General features: G+C 37.5%; 1 protein-coding gene across 7 annotated transcripts in view; it reads right to left on the bottom strand.

Annotated features, from left to right (window-relative positions):
• cdkl5 (cyclin dependent kinase like 5) overlaps positions 1 to 19087 on the bottom strand; it is a 40571-nt gene that overhangs the window by 18268 nt on the left and 3216 nt on the right. For all 7 annotated transcript variants that reach the window (XM_072380865.1, XM_072380863.1, XM_072380859.1 and 4 more), the window contains exons 2-8: positions 17226 to 17607; positions 14147 to 14181; positions 4984 to 5029; positions 4755 to 4891; positions 4171 to 4291; positions 2346 to 2405; positions 1416 to 1506 (exon numbers count right to left, since the gene is read on the bottom strand). In XM_072380865.1, the coding sequence (XP_072236966.1) occupies positions 1416 to 1506; positions 2346 to 2405; positions 4171 to 4291; positions 4755 to 4891; positions 4984 to 5029; positions 14147 to 14181; positions 17226 to 17262 (527 nt within the window). In that variant the 5' untranslated portion in view covers positions 17263 to 17607. The remainder of the gene's footprint in view (positions 1 to 1415; positions 1507 to 2345; positions 2406 to 4170; positions 4292 to 4754; positions 4892 to 4983; positions 5030 to 14146; positions 14182 to 17225; positions 17608 to 19087) is intronic.

The following is a 19087-nucleotide window of genomic DNA, read 5'->3' as shown; positions in this document are numbered from 1 at the left end:
TTTTAGTTAATCTGTTTAGTATATATGTAAGATATCAAAATGTAATTAACTAGAGTTTACAACTGAGGTCTCTTTGAACAAATTTTTTCATTGCTTTTAGTAAATTACTTAAAATAATCAGTTTTGCAGTGCTAAAAAAATAAGACAACGTCAAGCAACGCTAAGCTGATAAAACTATTAGAAACAGGAAATGATATCATTGCTGTATAAATTATCTTTAAAGATATGTTACTGTTATAGTTAGATAACAAAATGCGAAATAAAAAAAAAATCAGCTGACAGACACATAGATCCCTGTAAAACAAACCGCCAGCTTCAGATGCTATTGTTATACTGACATTTATATGCAGTGAAAAAACTAACACCAGAGATGCCTTAGTCTGTCTTTGTTGATCAGTATCAGTGCCCATTATGGTGCTTACGTGTACGTTCTCTAGGTACATCAGTCCACTCACATCTGCCCTCATATGTTTTAGGTTTTTCTCGTGAGTTAAAAATAATGAACTTACCTTATTTTTAATTCTGTCATTACTACTCTGGGCCAATGGTATACTGGCATGCTACCTTTCAAGCCAATCAGTCTGATCCCTGTTCTTTAAAACTTTCTTCTGCTCTGTCATTTCCCCTCCAGTCTGACTTTTGCTCAACCCGTCTCCTCCCATCTCCATCTCTTCCTGATACAAGAGGAGCCTCATCTAAATTGTCTGCCACCTCCTGTCTCTGTTCATTCATCACCACTGTCTAGACTCCAAGGGAGGTCCTATCTTATCCCTGTTTCTGTCACTGCTCCATTTAGATTATGCATCAGATTCTATTTATGATGCAAAATTGTTTCAATTGTACTCATGTACATCATTAAAATTTGTTTAATCTTTTTAACTGAACCCCTCATGGCTGCACGTTCCTTTCATATTAAAGTATTATACATTTACTCTGTGTCTTTGGTCAGAAAATTCAACCTGACACGTGGGATCTTTAGAAACTTTGATAACAGCTTGTAATGAGCATCACAATGTTCGTATAGTCTCTCTGGTATTATTATAAAACTGCTTACGTGACTGTTTTTATTTTTAGTGCCACAGCAATCTCTGGCTTCAAGCTGTTAAATTTCCACCAATAATTAGAAATTGTTCGAATGAGTTTGACAAATTTTTAATTTGTGGATATAAAAGCACTGATATGGGTTGGGATTGAGGTATTGAAAACTGTGTCATGAGAGAAAATGATGAATTGTGTGTTCCCACCCCATACACTCCTAAGGGAAAAAGAAAATGTATTATATTTAGTGTTGGGATAACATAAAATAATAATAACAAGCTAACAGCATGAGTACATTTTCCCTCCCTCCGTGTTTCTTTGTGAGTCTTCGACAGAGATGCATATTCACACAAATACATAATCACACAGGGACTCACCCCAGCAGCAGTTCAGGTGAGCGGTACCACCTTGTAGCAACATACTCTGTGTAGTTGGCATCTGTTCCTTCAGACAAGTTACGAGCAAAACCTGAGCCAGAGGAGCATGGAAATGAATAAATCACAAAGACGTGATTCTTTCAGCACACTCATTGCGATCAGAATACAAAGACAATTTACAGTCCTCTACATGAAAGCATAAATGACCAATTAATCACAAGAAAGGACATTCAACATTCAGATCATTTGGATGGCTACAGTCACAATTTGGTCATCTTTGCCAAGTGACCTGACTAATTAGTTATGTCACTGAAGGCGGTCTGAGACTGTGCTTCAGATAAGTGATATACAGAGTGTCCATTTTAAGCACGAAGAGTCACAATAAACCGAATGCCAGCTCCAACAGTGAATAACAAACAAATCTCACCCCAGCTGACTCAGTAGCACAGCACAATCCAATTACGAGGAGCTAATTTTGTAAATACTGTTCCAAATGTAGAATTAACACCCAGAAGACTGTAAAAAGTGCAAAACTATGCCATATGAATTCCTATTATTAATACTTTGCAGGGGGGGAAGATGTTTGTCATCATTGTGCTTTTCTTGATATAAATTAACTGCAACATGAACCATTGATTGATCCCTCTGATGCATAACTTACGAGGTGACAAACTAAAGGTGGGATTTAAGTGCATAGTGCACAGATAATCAGATAATATGCACACATGGAAGAATATACACATGTGTCTAATAAACCACAAGTAAAACCTGATTCATTTAATCAATTTAATTACTGACTCTATTTAACAGGAAGAGAAAAACGGTAGTCTTTGTCGTTTTACTGCATCGCACGTCAACAATTTCAACAATCCAATTTCTGTACATTTATTAAAATGGAAAAAAAAAACACCAGACCACCAGAGAACTCACCAAAGTCGCAGAGTTTGAGAACATCCTCAGAACTGATGAGGAGGTTCTCTGGTTTGATATCTGGAAGACAGATGCAAATACAATCTGTTATCATAAAGAAATGAGCTTAGCTTTCTCGAGATCACAAGGTAACTCAAAACTGAGTCGTTCCTGTGTTAACAACTAATTTCATTGTTCATTTTCGCTTTCGTGACAATGTGGACATGCAAGTGTAATTCTGTTTGTTGCACTGAGTTTAGTAAATGTTTGCTCTTGAGCACAGAGTGGTGTCTGTGGGCACAGATTAAAGTCAAACTTCAGACAGTAGCTGTCCTTTAGGTGATCCAACTGTTTGTGGTGATGTGAAAACACACTTCACAAGGCCTAAATAACACAATCTATCAACCTGTCAGCTTTAAAAAAACAAAGCATGAGGCAAACCTTATGAACCCCAATATTATGAGCTAATTGACGCTTGATCTCAAGAAAATGACTTTCAAAAATGATTTCAAGCATGGTTCTTGGCTTCCATTTCAACACTTTTCGAATCATGGGAATGATTGGTCTGAGACACAATTTTTTGTGTCTTTTTGGCTTATAAATTTTAATCAAAGATGATGCACTACAAGCTGCACTAATAGTATGACATGGTGTGGACTTTGGTCTCCAAAGTGGGTGTGGTTGAAGTATTGTTAATGTTTTCAGGGTAGATAAAAGCAGATTAAAGTGCATTCAGTTGAGTAGTTATAAAAACATATAAAATGTATCTCTGTTGTGTTTAGATTTTACTCAGCTACAGAAAAGTGTACAAAAGTGGACCACAAAAGAGATACAGACAGGCCTCAAGTAAAGTGAACTTTATTTTGACTATCCTAACAAGGGGCCAATTTTGTGTTGAAATGCTAGGATTATATGTGGATAGTGCAAAATTGGTCCAGTTGGTCTTTTGAAGACTACAGGATGAGAGAACTGATCAGATCTTTGTTCATGTTCACTTCTCCAGTTGGAATTAATAGGCTAAAACCTGCTGTCATGTCTCTGAAAAGGGTACATCTGTGGGAGAGAACAACGTCACACAGATGTAGGAAAATTATACTCCTTTCTTGAGGAGTTTCTGGTGCAATACATAAATGAAGAAAACCACCAGGTGTTGCAGAGCAGCACTGGCAAGTCAGTCGAAAGCAAATAGAAATTGACACTTAACATGGAACCCTTCAAGCAGCTCCTAGATCTAGGTGTTGGGGAAAACCAGAGCAAGCTTAAATCTACTTTTACCTTTCTCTGTATGGGATGATTTGTAGCCCAAAAAAATTTAGCTTGCCAAGTTAAATAAAAGGAAGAAGTGTTGAAGAGTACTGTAGAGTATGCCCACACTGCCGGGCCGACTGGTACAACAAAGAGCATAGCAGCTTGACTTACAGCACACATAAGGAGAATTCTGGTAAGAATGGCAATATGTCAGCATGTTGTCGAAATAATTTGCTTGATGTGGCATCAGGGTTAAAAATATCATATATTCAACCTTTCATATATTTCTCTGAATCATGAGTACTATATAAAGGGATCATCTAACCTCTTTGAATCCTTCAAAAGACATGCACGGTGATACAGATTTTATTTATTGAGTAGTGTAACACTGTAGGTCATTAACTAGCTTCAATTTCTGGAAAAATCCTGCTTAGTGCATTTTCTGTGCATTGCTCACAAGGATACAATGAATGTATCTTGACATTATCCTTTACTGAAATACAAAAGTGTTCTCGATCTGGGACACTGCACCAGATTAGGTAAAGTTGATATTTTTACAGGAGACGTACAAACACAGAAATGAGGACAAATTCCTCACCTCTGTGTACTATCTCATTCTTGTGACACCAGTTGATGGCTTTGATGAGCTGGAAGATGTAGCTGCGGACTTTATCTGGCGGTGCACCATTGGGAAATTCTTCTAATAGCTCAAGCATGTTCTGTGAAACACAAGAAATGTACCTGTAAAAAGAGCAGTGACAGACAGATAGATAGATAGATAGATAGATAGATAGATAGATAGATAGATAGATAGATAGATAGATAGATAGATAGATAGATAGATAGATAGATAGATAGATAGATAGATAGATAGATAGATAGATAGATAGATAGATAGATAGATAGATAGATAGATAGATAGATAGATAGATAGATAGATAGATAGATAGATAGATAAAAATATATATATATATATGGTTGGAAACCCTGGCAAGACAGTGGGGAATACCATTACTCACTCACAGTATAATTCATGTTACCATGGTGACACTTTTTTATCCTTAACTGAGCGGTCTCAACTTCATGAAACCTTAAAGCAGACTACATACAACAGCATAAAGAAGTAGAGAGTGTGCACAGCATGCAGAGTCTGAGAAAAAATGACAGCGTCAGTAAGCTGACCCTTTCAACATATTCAAAGACAAGGTAGAGTTTCCCCCTCCTGCGAAAAGCTTCCTTCAGCTCAACGATGTTGTCCTGCTTTAGTGTCCGAAGCATTTTCAGCTCCCGAAGAGTAGTCTCCTTAACCTCCTCATTTTCTGTGTGAAATTAAAAAGAGAATTATGATACAACACATCAGCACTTCCTCTATGTCTCCTTTCTTTCCACCATCCTTCGCTCCTTCACTCACCTTCACTGTCTTTGAACTTCTTGATGGCCACCAGCTCATTGGTTTCCTGTGAAACCAAACACAATAACTTTTGCTATAACTAAAGGCACACAATCAATTTTAAAGATTGACAGACATAAAGAGATAAAGGATATTAAAATCCCACAACCAAGGTGAAGTCATGAAATGGAGGAAAACACAATGAATACAACCAGATATAGAATATTATTTCACAGTTCTCTTTAAAGAACGCACTAAGAACTACACTGTTAGCTTCCCATTGTTGTAAACTGAATTTACGATTAATTTCAAAGAATGGCCACTTTGGCAGTGCTGAAAAAAATCTGCATCATGTCTCCTATATTCATAGTTCCTTGCATTTCAGCCAAGGTATTCTACATTGTTTAGTCTCTACCCAGACTGTTTACAACTTCTCAAACATTAATGGACAATAAATGGAAGTCGGTTATGGAGACTACATGTATATCATGGCAGGCTTGTGGTCATATTAAACAACAATAATTTATTCATTTTCTCCTTAGGGGGACAGCATAAACATCCTGTGCTCACAAGATTGAAATGCAATCAGTTTTTGACAAAACAAGGTGAACTTGTGTGCTTAAGAGCAGCGTGTTTACACACCAAGCAGTTATGGAGCGACATTATTGTTTACTTGGAGCTGTGTTATGTAACTTCAAAATTCACTCTCTTTTAGCTCTTCTTTTGATCCCTGCCAACTCTGAAGGAAATATCTGGTTCTTAAGCTGCTAAAAGCTCCTCTGTAATCACCAGCTTTCTGCTTGTGTCCATTTAGTGCGTATTTAGGGCTTTTTCAAAGAAAAAGGCTGCCTGCATGGGCCAAAACAACACTGTATGAGTGGGGTGAACCAACACCAAAGTGAAGTACAGTAAAGGTGAAGTAAAGAAATGTCAAGCAATCAAACTAACTGGAGCTGCAGATTTATTTGATAATCCTCTCCAGTCCTTTCACATTGATGCATTGTTTCCACATTCTCATTCTGACACACACGACAATTTGTCTTAAAAAACATTGTGTATGCCCTTTTACAAACATTACAAAAGCTTCTGAGGTATGCATCATGATGTCATGACTTTTCGATTAAAAAAGTTAGGCTTATTCACAGATGTGAATAGACTCTTATGATGTCTTGAGATGATATTTGTTGTGACTGGGTGCTATAGAAATAAAACTGAAACTGAATTGATAAGCTTTTTTCCCTACAAAGAGTACAATATCTGGCCTATTGGAATGAAAACAACAGAAGTTTATACACACGTGGACAAAATTGTTGGTACCCCTCAGTTAAAGAAGGAAAAACCCACAATTCTCACTGAAAGCACTTGAAACCTACAAAAGTAACAATAAATAAAAATTCATTGAAAATTAAATAATCAAAATCATTTTGAAATTTTGATTAACATAATTATTTTAAAAAACAAACTAATGAAATAGGGCTGGACAAAAATGATGGTACCTCTATAAAAGATTGAACACTATTTGACCAGAGTGACATGATTAACTCAGGTGTGTCCTTTAATTGACATCACAGGTGTTTCCAAACTCATAATCAGTCAGTCTGCCTATTTAAAGGCTGACAAGTAGTCACTCTGCTGTTTGGTGAAAAGGTGTGTACCACACTGAACATGGACAACAGAAAGCGGAGGAGAGAATTGTCCCAGAACATCCGAAAAAAAATTATAGACAAACATCTTAAAGGTGCAGGTTATAAGACCGTCTCTAAACAGCTTGAAGTTCCTGTGACAACAGTGGCTCATATTATTCAGAAGTTCAAGACCCACGGGACAGTAGCCAACCTCCCTGGACGTGGCCTCAAGAGGAAAATTGATGACAGATTGAAGAGACAGATCATTCGAATTGTATCCAAAGAGCCCAGGACAACCTCCAAAGAAATTAAAGGTGAACTCCAACTCATCAGTGTCAGATCGCACCATTCGTCGTTGTTTGAGCCAAAGTGGACTTCATGGGAGACGATCAAGGAGGACACCACTGCTGAAAAAAAATCCTAAAAAAGCGAGACTGGAATTTGCGAAAATGCATGTTGACAAGCCACAAAGCTTCTGGGAGAATGTCCTTTGGACAGATGAGGCCAAACTGGAGCTTTTTGGTAAGGCACATCAACTCTATGTTCATAGACTCAAAAACCAAGCATACGGAGAAAAGAACACTGTCCCTACGGTGAAACATGGAGGAGGCTCAGCAATGTTTTGGGGCTGCTTTGCTGCATCTGGCACAGGGTGTCTTGAATGTGTGCAAGGTCAAATTAAATCTGATGACTATCAAAGCATTCTGGAAAGAAATGTGCTGCCTAGTGTCAGAAAGCTTGGTCTCAGTCGCAGGTCATGGGTCTTCCAACAGGACAACGATCCAAAACACACAGCCAAAAACACCCAAGAATGGCTGAGAGAAAAGCGTTGGACTATTCTAAAGTGGCCTTCCATGAGCCCAGATCTGAATCCCATTGAACATCTGTGGAAGGAGCTGAAACATGCCATTTGGAGAAGACACTCATCAAACCTGAGACAACTGGAGCAGTTTGCTCATGAGGAGTGGGCCAAAATACCTGTTGACAGCTGCAGAACGCTCATTGACAAATACAGAAATCGTTTAATTGCAGTGATTGCCTCAAAAGGTTGTGCAACAAAATATTAAGTTATGGGTACCATCATTTTTGTCCAGCCCTATTTCATTAGTTTTTTTTTTTTAATAATCAACATTTCAAAAGTAATGGCTGATTTTGATTATTTAATTTTCAATGAATTTTTATTTATTGTTACTTTTGTAGGTTTCAAGTGCTTTCAGTGAGAATTGTGGGGTTTTCCTTCTTTAACTGAGGGTTACCAACAATTTTGTCCACGTGTGTACATGTTTCTATGTTGACTGGAACTATTGTTTCCAAATAATGCTCCTTTTTTCTTACCTTTACTTTATTGTTTTGATCCATTTTACAGTTACTTCCTATGAGCTGCCATTTCTCCCAGGAATTCAATGTAAATAGTTGTCTCTCAATGTGTTGAGTCATAGAAATGATTTATTATTATTGACTTATTATTCTCAAGCAAGTTATTTTAAATCAAACCAAACCTTAAATGTTTTCCATCATGACATTGGGTGCTTATCTCATTGATTTAAAGGGAAATATCCTATTTTCTATCTTGTGGTTCCCTTTAGCTATAACTGGTCAAGACAATGGGTCAGAGGGAATTGCATCATACTGCCAGTGTCTGAGGCGGCTCTCCTGTTTCTCCACTGTCCTTTTGTCTACAGAGGGTCAGACAACAGAATCAGTCCGAGTAGCTGCATTTCACAAGCAGTACTCTTGCAAACACAAGCCAATTGTCTGACTGGGGTTTTAAATAGAAACTTGTCTGTTTAGAGATTTGTTGCTCCGAAGGCAAATCAGATGAAACTATGTGGATTTACAGCTCTGACACCACTCAATACTAACTGTTTAGAAGGAATATATTTGGAGAGCAGACAAACGGTGTAAAACGCACACCAGCAGCCATTCAGCGCATGTCATTTCAAACTCTGTAACAGCATCTTGCAATGTGCTGACGATGCTTGTGCTTGTGTGTGATGTCTGTGACCTCCATTGATTTACCTCTTAAGCAATTTCAGCACACTTAAAAATAGCCACCTTGTTGCTAATTGTCTATTGACGACATGAACACCATGTTCATAACATTAAGAAGTAAAGCTTAAATTTATTTGTAACTTTATTACATAGAGGTATATCATCCATAAATATTTCATCATATCATAGTAGAGACAAAAACTGGCCAATGTCTGATATACCATTTCCCATTACAAAACATGCATGTTAGGTTTATTGGTGATTTTAACTTCACTGTGTGAGCATGCATGGTCTCATTTGTCTCCGTGTTGGCACTGTGATGGACTGGAGACCTGTCCAGGGTGTACTTTGCCTCTTACCCATTGGCAACTGGGACAGACACCAGGCCCAGCTGTTACCCAAAATTGAATAAAGTTTGTGTAGAAAATGGATGGATATATGAAACAAAGAGCCACCTTAAATTAACTGTCTCAGTTGATAACAAGCATATAAATCAAGTTTATCCAAAAAGGATAAATTCAATCAAAATGTTGATTGAGGGAGGTCTGATAGCATTAAGCTGCCAACATACATCAGACCTGAGATTGAGCCCCTTCTGGCTCAAATTAAACTCCTTTATAGTTGCTCATCATTGGTTAGGTTTAGATATTAAAAATATATGATCAGGGTGAAGCATACGAACTGGACAAGTTGGATTTGGACATGTTAACGTTCCTTCATTAAAAGAATGGGCAACAGAAAATGCAGCAATTTTCCAACTTCTGAGCCAATATTGCAAAACTAATACCTTTTCTTGTACTGCAGACAACAATGTTATTTTACGATCTGAAATGAGACTGAGCTGTTGTCTGACCTTCTTCCTTTTTAAGATCAAGTAAAACCCCAAGTTAAAATATGTAACCAGTGAATATTTGGTGCATTTATTGGACAACTTTAGAAAAATAATCAATAATCAATTATCAGTCGTAATTAATTAACGTTTGCATTTCACTCCAATACTGCACAGAGACATTGTATAGGCACCAGGAGACTGGCTACCGTGTAGGTTGTGGTATTTTTCACTCTCAAAACACAAATTCAAGATAACACATAAGCCTCCATGCAAACACCCACATACGCTAATACAACACTTGCATAAAGTGGCAGAACATTACACAAATCCTGGCATAATTTCGCTTGACTAATTAAATGTTGCGTCAAACAGATACTGCACAGTAAGTGTGACTGTAAAGTGCATAAAAATAATACAAAAGCACACGTTTAAAACGACATTAAATTGTCTGTGGTACAGTTAGTCTTTTGTGTCACCTGCTTGGGTTTTAGCCCTAAGAGTCTCAAACATTTAGAGTCCCATTATTCTCTCAGCCATATACAGGGCTGCTGTGGACTGCTAACAGGGTGACCCATTTACCAACAGTGTAGTCTCTGTATTCGATAGCTCCCTCTGCATCTCCTCCTCTCCCTTACACACACATATTGCTCCTTTCTCTCTCCCTCTGCCACTCTTCTCTTTTGCCCTGCTTCCAGCTGTGAAAAGTAAAAATAACTGCTCTCTTGCAGCAAAGCAAAAAACGCTTTTATTGCTATGGTCTGAGTCTGGCTCTACATGTGAAATGAATCCTCTGCTCTGTTATGTCAGTATCAAATATGTCACATGTCACTTCTTAGAAAGTAAAAGAAAAGAAAAAGTTTCTTGTGCTTAACAAGGCTCCACTTTGACAGCTGCTGGTTAAATTTTCATGTAGTAGAGATTTTCAGAGAATAATATATTCATGGTTCAATAACATCAAAAGACTGACAGAAAATGAATTGAAATTTTTAAAAAAGCCCAATTTTATTGGCTCAGGCTTATCTGAGCTGTGTAAGCATGGTGATATATTATGCTCTGTTACAGTTGGATTTATATAGTACACTAAATAAAGAGCTAATTTATATGAAGCAATGCTTCTAAAACATACAGACGGTAAGATCTTTTTGAAAATCTTAGTAAGCCTTGGCCATAACTTTCACGTAGTATGCTGTGGGTTTCTAACACATTGTTTCCACACTGCTTTGTTTGGTGTCAGTAATGACAAATTAAAGATACATATATATATATATAAAATCCTCTGTAGTATTTGACAGAAGTAAATCCATGTTTTACCAATGACTGAAGCTTTGAAAGGAGACTCTAATGATTAGTCACCATCCAGTTTCATGGAATAATTTCTATGTATGGGACATTACTGCAACATAGGCTGGACCAAGAATGCATGGTGAGAAATAAGTGACGAGGTCTACTTACAGGTGTGTTGTTGTGAAATATTTTATTGATAGATGAATAAACCCCTGATCACGCTCAGTAATTATACTGAGTGTGAACAGGATCCAACAGCAAGCAAGCAACCAATTTACTATGACTTAGCGTCTTCGCTCGGACTTTACTTATTTCGCTCTTCTCCACTTTCAGGATATATAGTTCCTCGGTTGGCCAATAATCCACTTGCAGGACTCTGAACTTACATCTATTTTATTTGCACAGTGAACAACAAATTCATAACCGATGACTTTAAAGCATGAAATGATTAAACTGGAACTGCACATACAGACAAGACAGAGCAGCAGCACTGCACAGCAATGATGGAGGTTTTTTTTTTTTTTAAACAATCCAGGAAGAAAGACAAAAATATCCACTGCAAATTAGTGTTTAATCATTCATTTTATGTCTGGCTTCAGAGTTATCATAGCTCCCAACCCACATGCACAGATAGCCTTGGTTCTTCACTAAACTGCCCCTTCTCACCCTAAGCTGAAGCCAAAAGCTTAAAGCCCTGCAGCTGAAATAAACAAGTTGTACACCCAAAACTGCACCTTGCTCACTCAATCAAAAGCTAGCAAAAGAAAATGGAGCAGCTAATGGAAAAATATCACAGAAAATGCCAAATACCATTCCCAACCTCTGAGTGGGAGGGCAGTGTCCAGCCTGCCTGCAAAGTCGCCCACTGTGTTTGTGTTCAAGCACAAACACACAAACACTCTGAGCAGACCTGTCCACCGTGCACAATGAACTCTGATGGCTTAGTTTGCATGTACTGTTGCATAGCTTATAAAAAATATCACTCACACACATGACCTGCTGCTCTGACTCCTGCATGGTTTTTCTCTTCATGTTAGTTTAATTTCAGTTGTTCTGCTTTTTTTTCTGTGCTTATTTTTGTTATGAATTGTGAGGAGAAAAAAAAACTGTTACCTCACAGCGGAAGGGGGGATACCAGACATCTATTCTCGAAATAGCTCACTTCAAACTGTTATAATTAGACATGTTTACAGCCAGGTACAATAAATGCTTTCGGTTTCTATGGATAATGGGTTGCCATGGCAGCTGTACATAAGGGTGAATTTCTCAATCACCCTTCAAAACTGAAGCAATGCATAATAGTTACATATAATTAACGATATGGCAATTTTGAGTGATGGATGAGTGAAGTGGCAGCCACCAAATGGACTTGAGTCCTCAGGTTCACTGAATAGTGTCTCTTAGAACAGAGATAACGGGTTTTAACACACTGAACACTGCCTAACATACTATTCAGTGCAACAGGAAGACACTATGAAGTCACTATGAAATTACAGTTATTTTAGAAAAATCACAGAATGACAGCCACCTCACTGTGAGAAAAATAGAACATACTTAGAATTTTAGCTGGGTTTCCATTCACCACCGAAGCAAATCTGAAGGGATCTTTTGAAAGCTCGTAGAAAACAGACTAAAAAACCTTTCTTTTGACTGGTTCGCAGTAAATAAACTAGGTTACCTATGTTCACCAGAGGTCAGAGGTATAGGCTACATTACTAGTGGTTGTAGAAGAAGTAGCTGTCCTGATAATAAACAAACCTTGAGGAGCTCTGCTTCATGAATTACTTTAATCTCTGGGAATATTTGGGACATCATATCCTATCTGAGAAGACTGTGGGCAGTCATATAAGTGACTGTGATTGTTTCAGATCAGAAACAGCTGGTGAGTCACGTCATTTCAACCAAGGCCAGGTCAGACCTGATTTGCAAAGTTGTCTCCATTCCCCCTTATCAAGTCCTATTAAAAACAGACAAAGCCCATCTAAAACAAGTGTATTTTTTCCCCTTTTTGTTTGGTTACATCCTTTAAATGAAAAAGTCACTGTGTTGCAATGGTTTTTCTATACACTATCTATGCTGTAAATAAAATATTTCATGTCAGCTTGGTGTTATCTGCATGTGACTTTATGAAAGATAATTATGGTTGACAACCATATCTAAGTGCACTTCACTCTGACATGGCACCTCTCACTGTAAGCAGCGGTTTAACCCTAAATGCCTTAAGATGACCAACATCTATGATTTATCGGAGTGAAACAGAAGCTTTTTACGGAGTTGTGAAGTTGTGGACAGCAGATTCTGTCAAATTATCAAATGGAATCTTTTGATAGTGTCACTTTTGGCAGCTTATTTAATTTCTGATTCAAAAACTTAAAAAAACATTTTAAGCATCATTAGGTTTTTTTTTGTTGATCGTGTCATCTTTTGTTTGAATATATAATTAATTTGAGCTTTTTTAAGTATGTGGTTATAGAGTCCTAATGAAATGTCTGGGGTGTTAGCAGCTTAAAGGATTCTATTTGAAAGATTCTGGGTTTCTCTTTTCTCTCTGTGATAACTGTTTTATGCCTCTGGTCTCAGATATGTCCAAAGAAATATATATATGGATCAAGGCAGGAAGTGTAATAAAAAAGTTTTTTGGTATCATAATTTCAATATAATGATTAAGTGGCTCTCCATGTTGGTTCAAACATTTCCTGGAATCTTGCTTTGCATTTTTTAATGCCGTCATTGAATGAAATACTATCTCCTGAACCTTTTTATGTACCTGAATAAAATCAGGATTAATAGCTTGTGATTACTATCTCTCCACCAGCACCACTTGAAAGAAATGTTTTTTAAAGATCGGCCTCATCTTCTGCAACTTGATTTTTTTTGTGTGTGTGTGAGATCAAGCCTAAAATATGTTTCTGTAAAAACAAGCAAGGCTTTTTATTCCAGCAACAATTTAACAGACATTTTGGATTAATTATAGTGAACTGTGGAAAAAAATTGTAAACACGTTTAAATGAAACCAGAAAAAATGTATTATTGTATTAGTCTAACCAAAATTGGACTTTTAAAATGCATCTCAGAACCGAGCTAAAATACCTAGGTAATGTGGTCGGGGATCAAATCCCCCCTGCATGTATCTCTATATATGTCAAGTAGACTCAAATGGGCCAAGGTGCTCCACAAATGCTCACACTGAGAAAGTTAGAAGCAGCAGAATGCCTTAAATCTTTTCTCACACATTACACAGCATCATGGTGTCAGACCTAGTCAATAGCTGAATTTTGCTCAAGTGCATGTATGCTGAGATAAGGGAGAAAGCCAGGGTACCCAGAGAGATCCCACACATGCTTGGAGAGAAGGCCCCAGCTTGGATTCAAACCAGGAACCCTCTTTCTGGAAGACAACAATGCTAACAAGCACAAACGCCTAACGTGACACAAATAACAGAAAGGCTTACCTTATGCCTGCACTTAAGTACCACTCCATATGCTCCTGGACAACCAGAAATAGAGAAAAATAAACAAAAATTTGTTAACATGATGTACATTTTCAATATTGTAATTATGTTTTGACCTCTAACCTTACATTAAAAAAGTTTGTTAAAAAAAACAGCATAGCAGGTGAGAACCACTAAACAAACAACAGGAAGTGAGGAGGAGCTATACATACTCACACGCTCAACACTAAGCATATATCTTGGACAAACAACACATCCAGAATAACCCTGTAGCTCTCTGACTTTGCAAAGACAGAGGATTGTGTTAATTTTGCAAAGATCTGGTTGACCGTCATCGTTTCAGACCCAGGTGTGTGGATATTACTTAAGCATTTCACCCAGGACTGCATTAGTTAATCATTTCCATATCTTTGGACTCTCGTTTGTTGCCATTTGAATTACACATGTAAAATGTTTTGTAACGCTGATCCTCTCTCTGCAAAAGTCCATCTGTTTTTGTGACAATGCTCTTTGGCAATCAATCCCACCAGTCCATTGCACTTCAACAAAGTGAAATACTGCTGTTTTAGCGTTTTTTTTAACTTGTGCCACATTTTAAAGCAAACCACCACATTTCACGAAATTTAAATGAGTAGTGTTAGGGGAATGGAAATGGCCTGTTCTGCTGGTGAGCTACTAACATCACTGATTCACAAACACATGCTTGGCCAGCTCATTTAAATGACAATCAAATCTATCTGCCGTGGGCAGTGCATATGAATAAGAGGTAGAGAATAAGCAAATCAGAAGTGTGTAAATAACAAACAACACAGGTGCTGCTTGTGTATCGTACAAACATAGGTCATTTTAGCAGAATGGTGAAACAACTGAAAGTTGTTGGAAATATTTGAGTAGGGATTTTTTTTTAAAAAGGATTTTTGAGCAGTCTGTTTCATTAAATGAACCATTTGAACTGTCATACCAAATGATGTGCTTTTTCTGGGTTTTGGTTAGTTCAAGGTCACATTCAGGAAAATGATCATATCAATTTGTCACAGAGGTAAGTGAAACTGAGGAATTAGCATCTTATTTAAAGGCAAAGTTAGAGTCAGTTGTTTTTTTTTAAAAATGGGATGACAATCAGGTTTGAGTGGGTGCCCAGTTTTATGTTAGGAAAATGGATCTATCTGCCATCATTGGTGCTTTACAACAAATATTCGTGGAAACAGATCATGACATAAACTAAAGAGATTTCTGAATATCTCTGAAAACAGTTGAAAACGGTTGTTGATGCTCATCTAGCTGGAATAGGTTATAAAACCATCTTTTAATACAAATCTTCAGTCAGACAGATTGTGTACATCGTGAGGAAATTCGGGGTAAGACCATCAACAGGAATAGTCAACTAGTAAAAGACAACTCCTGTTTAGAAAAGTGCATAATAGTACATGAGGTCATGAAGAGCTCTGGGTAACTTCAAAGCAAGCAGCAGAATAACTTTCTGGCTTGTGTTAATGTTTATAAGTCCACTGTTAGCAGAACACTGAAAAGCAATGGTGTGCACCACAGAGACTGTCCTCTGACCAAATATGTTCCCATGGTGCGCTTGTTCATGCCTATCATTATATAAAACAGCCTATAATTACTGTGTTTGTGGGATATGTGAATGATAGTGGTCATGAGAGCAAGTATATGTGAAATATGAAATTGGTGTCCACAAAGGTGATGGTCACATTGTAAAAAGAATGTACTATTGTCCTAATGATTGTTTTCCTTGAGGGTGACAGTCACAATGTAAAAATAACATATTTTAGCTCAAATCATCATTGTTTTTTAACCCTGAACACATAATGTTATTGCCTAAACTCAAGCAGGAAGTGATAAAAGTGTTTTAGTTTTCCTATTAAGTGAATGTAACTCAGAAATGAAGATGTCTTTGTTATATGCTGGTTTTGAACTCACACCATGCATGAATGATTGAAAGAACTGTGTGTTGCTGTGCCATCAAACCGCCCCCTCTTACCTCCTTATGAGAATTAGGTGACTTATTAAGGGCAACACTTGAGAATGACATCTGCTCTGATGTCGAAGAAGATGCTATGGTTTTAATTATCATTAAAGGGTATTAACAAGCAACCTATATGCCTATATGACTGTATTTTTTGGAGGACTTACTGGCACAGCGAGACTTCAAGGAGAAAATTACAGCTCTCAAACAGGAACACTGCTGACTGTCTGCAGTATGCATATGAACAAAGCAGCCAGCTGTTAGGAAAATGTTTTGTTCTTAGATGAGACCAAAAACAAGTTGTTTTTTTGCTGCAAATCAGAGGCTTTATATTCTGACAAAGGACAACACTGTATCTCAGACTATGACCTTTGATCCATCTTTGAAACACAGCGGTTGGAGTGTCATGGTTTAGGACTGTTTTGCAGCATTTCAGCCAACAAGGTTAGCTACTGTTGTGTTTATGCAGAAATACATCATAAATAAGAAATCAAATTATTTGAGATGTAAGAGGACTTTTAAACCAAAACACCACTGTATGTGTTGAATTTCAGCACATCTTGGATTGATGTAACTTGCTTGAGAAAAAGCAAATGAAAATAGGAAATAAAGAGTACCTGTTGAAGAGGAGAAACCCAGAGAAGCAGATAGCCCAGTATGAAAATATGACTTCATCTGCAGATTAACGTAAAGCTGCAGAGACTATCAAGGGCACCTTAAAACTAAGTCAGAGTAAGAAAGAGGAAGGCTTCTTACTAAAATCAGATAAGGTAATCTTATCAAAGTGGGAAAAATAATACATAGCCCCACTTTACATAAACAACTTCTTTTCTCAGTAGTAAGAAAACATGAAGTTCCTTAAAAATTATGAACTCCTCAGAGGAGGAAATGACAGGGCCTATCATCTAAGAACAGCAGCTTATCAGTAGGGCTCAGCTTCGCAATGTGAAACACTACAATATTCATGATAAAAACACTAGATAATTCTGGATCAGTATCCTGAATGACACAGATCACGAGCAATAGAGCTGGAGGTTATGTACAACAGTACAACATTATGTATTGTTAAATCAGCTGTGAAAAGCCACCCACCTTCTCCCACAATGCCAAGGACTTCAAACTTATTCATCACATCACCAAGAGTGAGGACCCCTCCAGCAGGTGAAATGAGCTGCTTGGGTTTTAGCGAGGAGACTCCTGCTTTGACCAGTGGCTGGCAGAGTGAACTGAAGACTCCAAGAGAAACATGGTGGGAATAAGGCTACATGCCATCCTCCCTTCTCGTCCAATATAGTCTCTCTTTTTCTCCAGCACTCCTCTTTTTTGTATATATATACATATACATAAATATAGATATTTTTTTTAATTTATTTTTTAGTCTCTTTTTTATGTGAATCGATTTTTTGTATTGTTCCCTTATTCCATGTCTTTATGTTGGTCTTGTACTTCTATCCAAAGCTCCACGTGGGCACATCTGAAAGACAAGACAAACAACAGAGCATCGTTAAAATATGTTGTCAATATGACATTCCATGCACAGTCAGCAATATACTAGTTGTATAGCTTAGACACACAGCCTCTAACACAGGACATTTATATTCACAGGAATTTCACTCATGGATGACTTGAATATGACTTCCACACATTTATTCCCATCAACCACGTGTCAACTTGGGGGATCCAGAAAAGGTGTTAGTCTGTGGTGAATATACACAATACAACAGAAGTGAGTATACCCCTGTGCAATATCGCAAAAATGTCAAATCATTCAGAAAGGTTTAACCTCGCAGAAAATCTGTGAGACAAAAGTGAGTACAATTGTTTTCTCAGATGCATAGATTAGAAAATGTGGGATCCCTGGATCAAGGTTGAGCACACAGACAATTTCCAATAAGTCTACTCAAGCAAACGTGTTCATGAAATAGTCTGTGACCACCAGAACCAGAACCTAATAATAGCTGCACTGGGTATCCTGAAATGACACCATGAACTTTGTGTTGCTTCCACAACTATCTCTAAGATAGGCAAGAGTTGCAAGACTTGGCACAGATATTACCAAGATAAATCTGAGTTTCAGTGGCAGCACAGAGCGCGTGAAGGACACTGCCTTATCTCAAAATCTATGGACAGTGTTCAAAAACAAGTGCAAAACTATAAATCAAATGCTCAGAACACATTCGGTGGTCAAATGAGACCAAAATAAATATCTTTGCCTCAGATGAGATCTAGCATGCTTGTCATGAATATGGACAGGACCACCAGAGACTTGTAGCCCTGTCAGTGAAGCGGAGTAGGGAATGTGATAATATGGGGCTGGATGAGTAAAAAAGCTGTAAACTATTGTAAAAAAAAATAAATAAAAAGATTACATTTGTAATTATCACCATGAATACCAAAGAACTGACTATCAAGGTGCTCCCCGTCTACAAAAGCTTGTCGGAAGACCAATGTTTAAGCATTTTAACGCTCCCAAGTACAGTGTTTCTAAATAAGAAAAAGGGATGATATGACAAGCATGTTGCCTGACTCGAATCCTCTGTGTATTTTAAAGAGAAAAGTGGAGCAACATAAACTCTGTAGCTGAGGAGAAGTAATAAAACAGTCTGAATAGCAGAATAACTTTTTAGAAATGTGTGCAACTCTGGTCTCCTCTGACATTTGTTGCATTTAATTCCTATGAGGGTCTGCATTCTTGCCTTAAACCTAAGTTGCAAGATTTCCAGTTTACATTTGAGCAAATACCTACAGTTAACCTTAGAAAGAAGTACATTATTGACAGTTGATTTATAGTTTGCCAACAGCATCTGGAGAAGACAACCATTTTTGCTGCTTACATAAATTCTGGTTTGTTTATTAGACAAAGTTAATGGACTGTCTTTAGATTTGGTGCAGATACCCATTTTTCAAAGAAGGTGAATCACTGAGACTTTCCTACAGCACCAATATCATGCTCT

Source organism: Leuresthes tenuis, unplaced genomic scaffold (assembly GCF_036924035.1).
Source record: "Leuresthes tenuis unplaced genomic scaffold, fLeuTen1.0.hap1 SCAF_2, whole genome shotgun sequence".
Lineage (NCBI taxonomy): Eukaryota > Metazoa > Chordata > Actinopteri > Atheriniformes > Atherinopsidae > Leuresthes > Leuresthes tenuis.
Note: the sequence above shows the minus strand (reverse complement) of the source record. Positions and strands in the feature narration are given on the sequence as shown.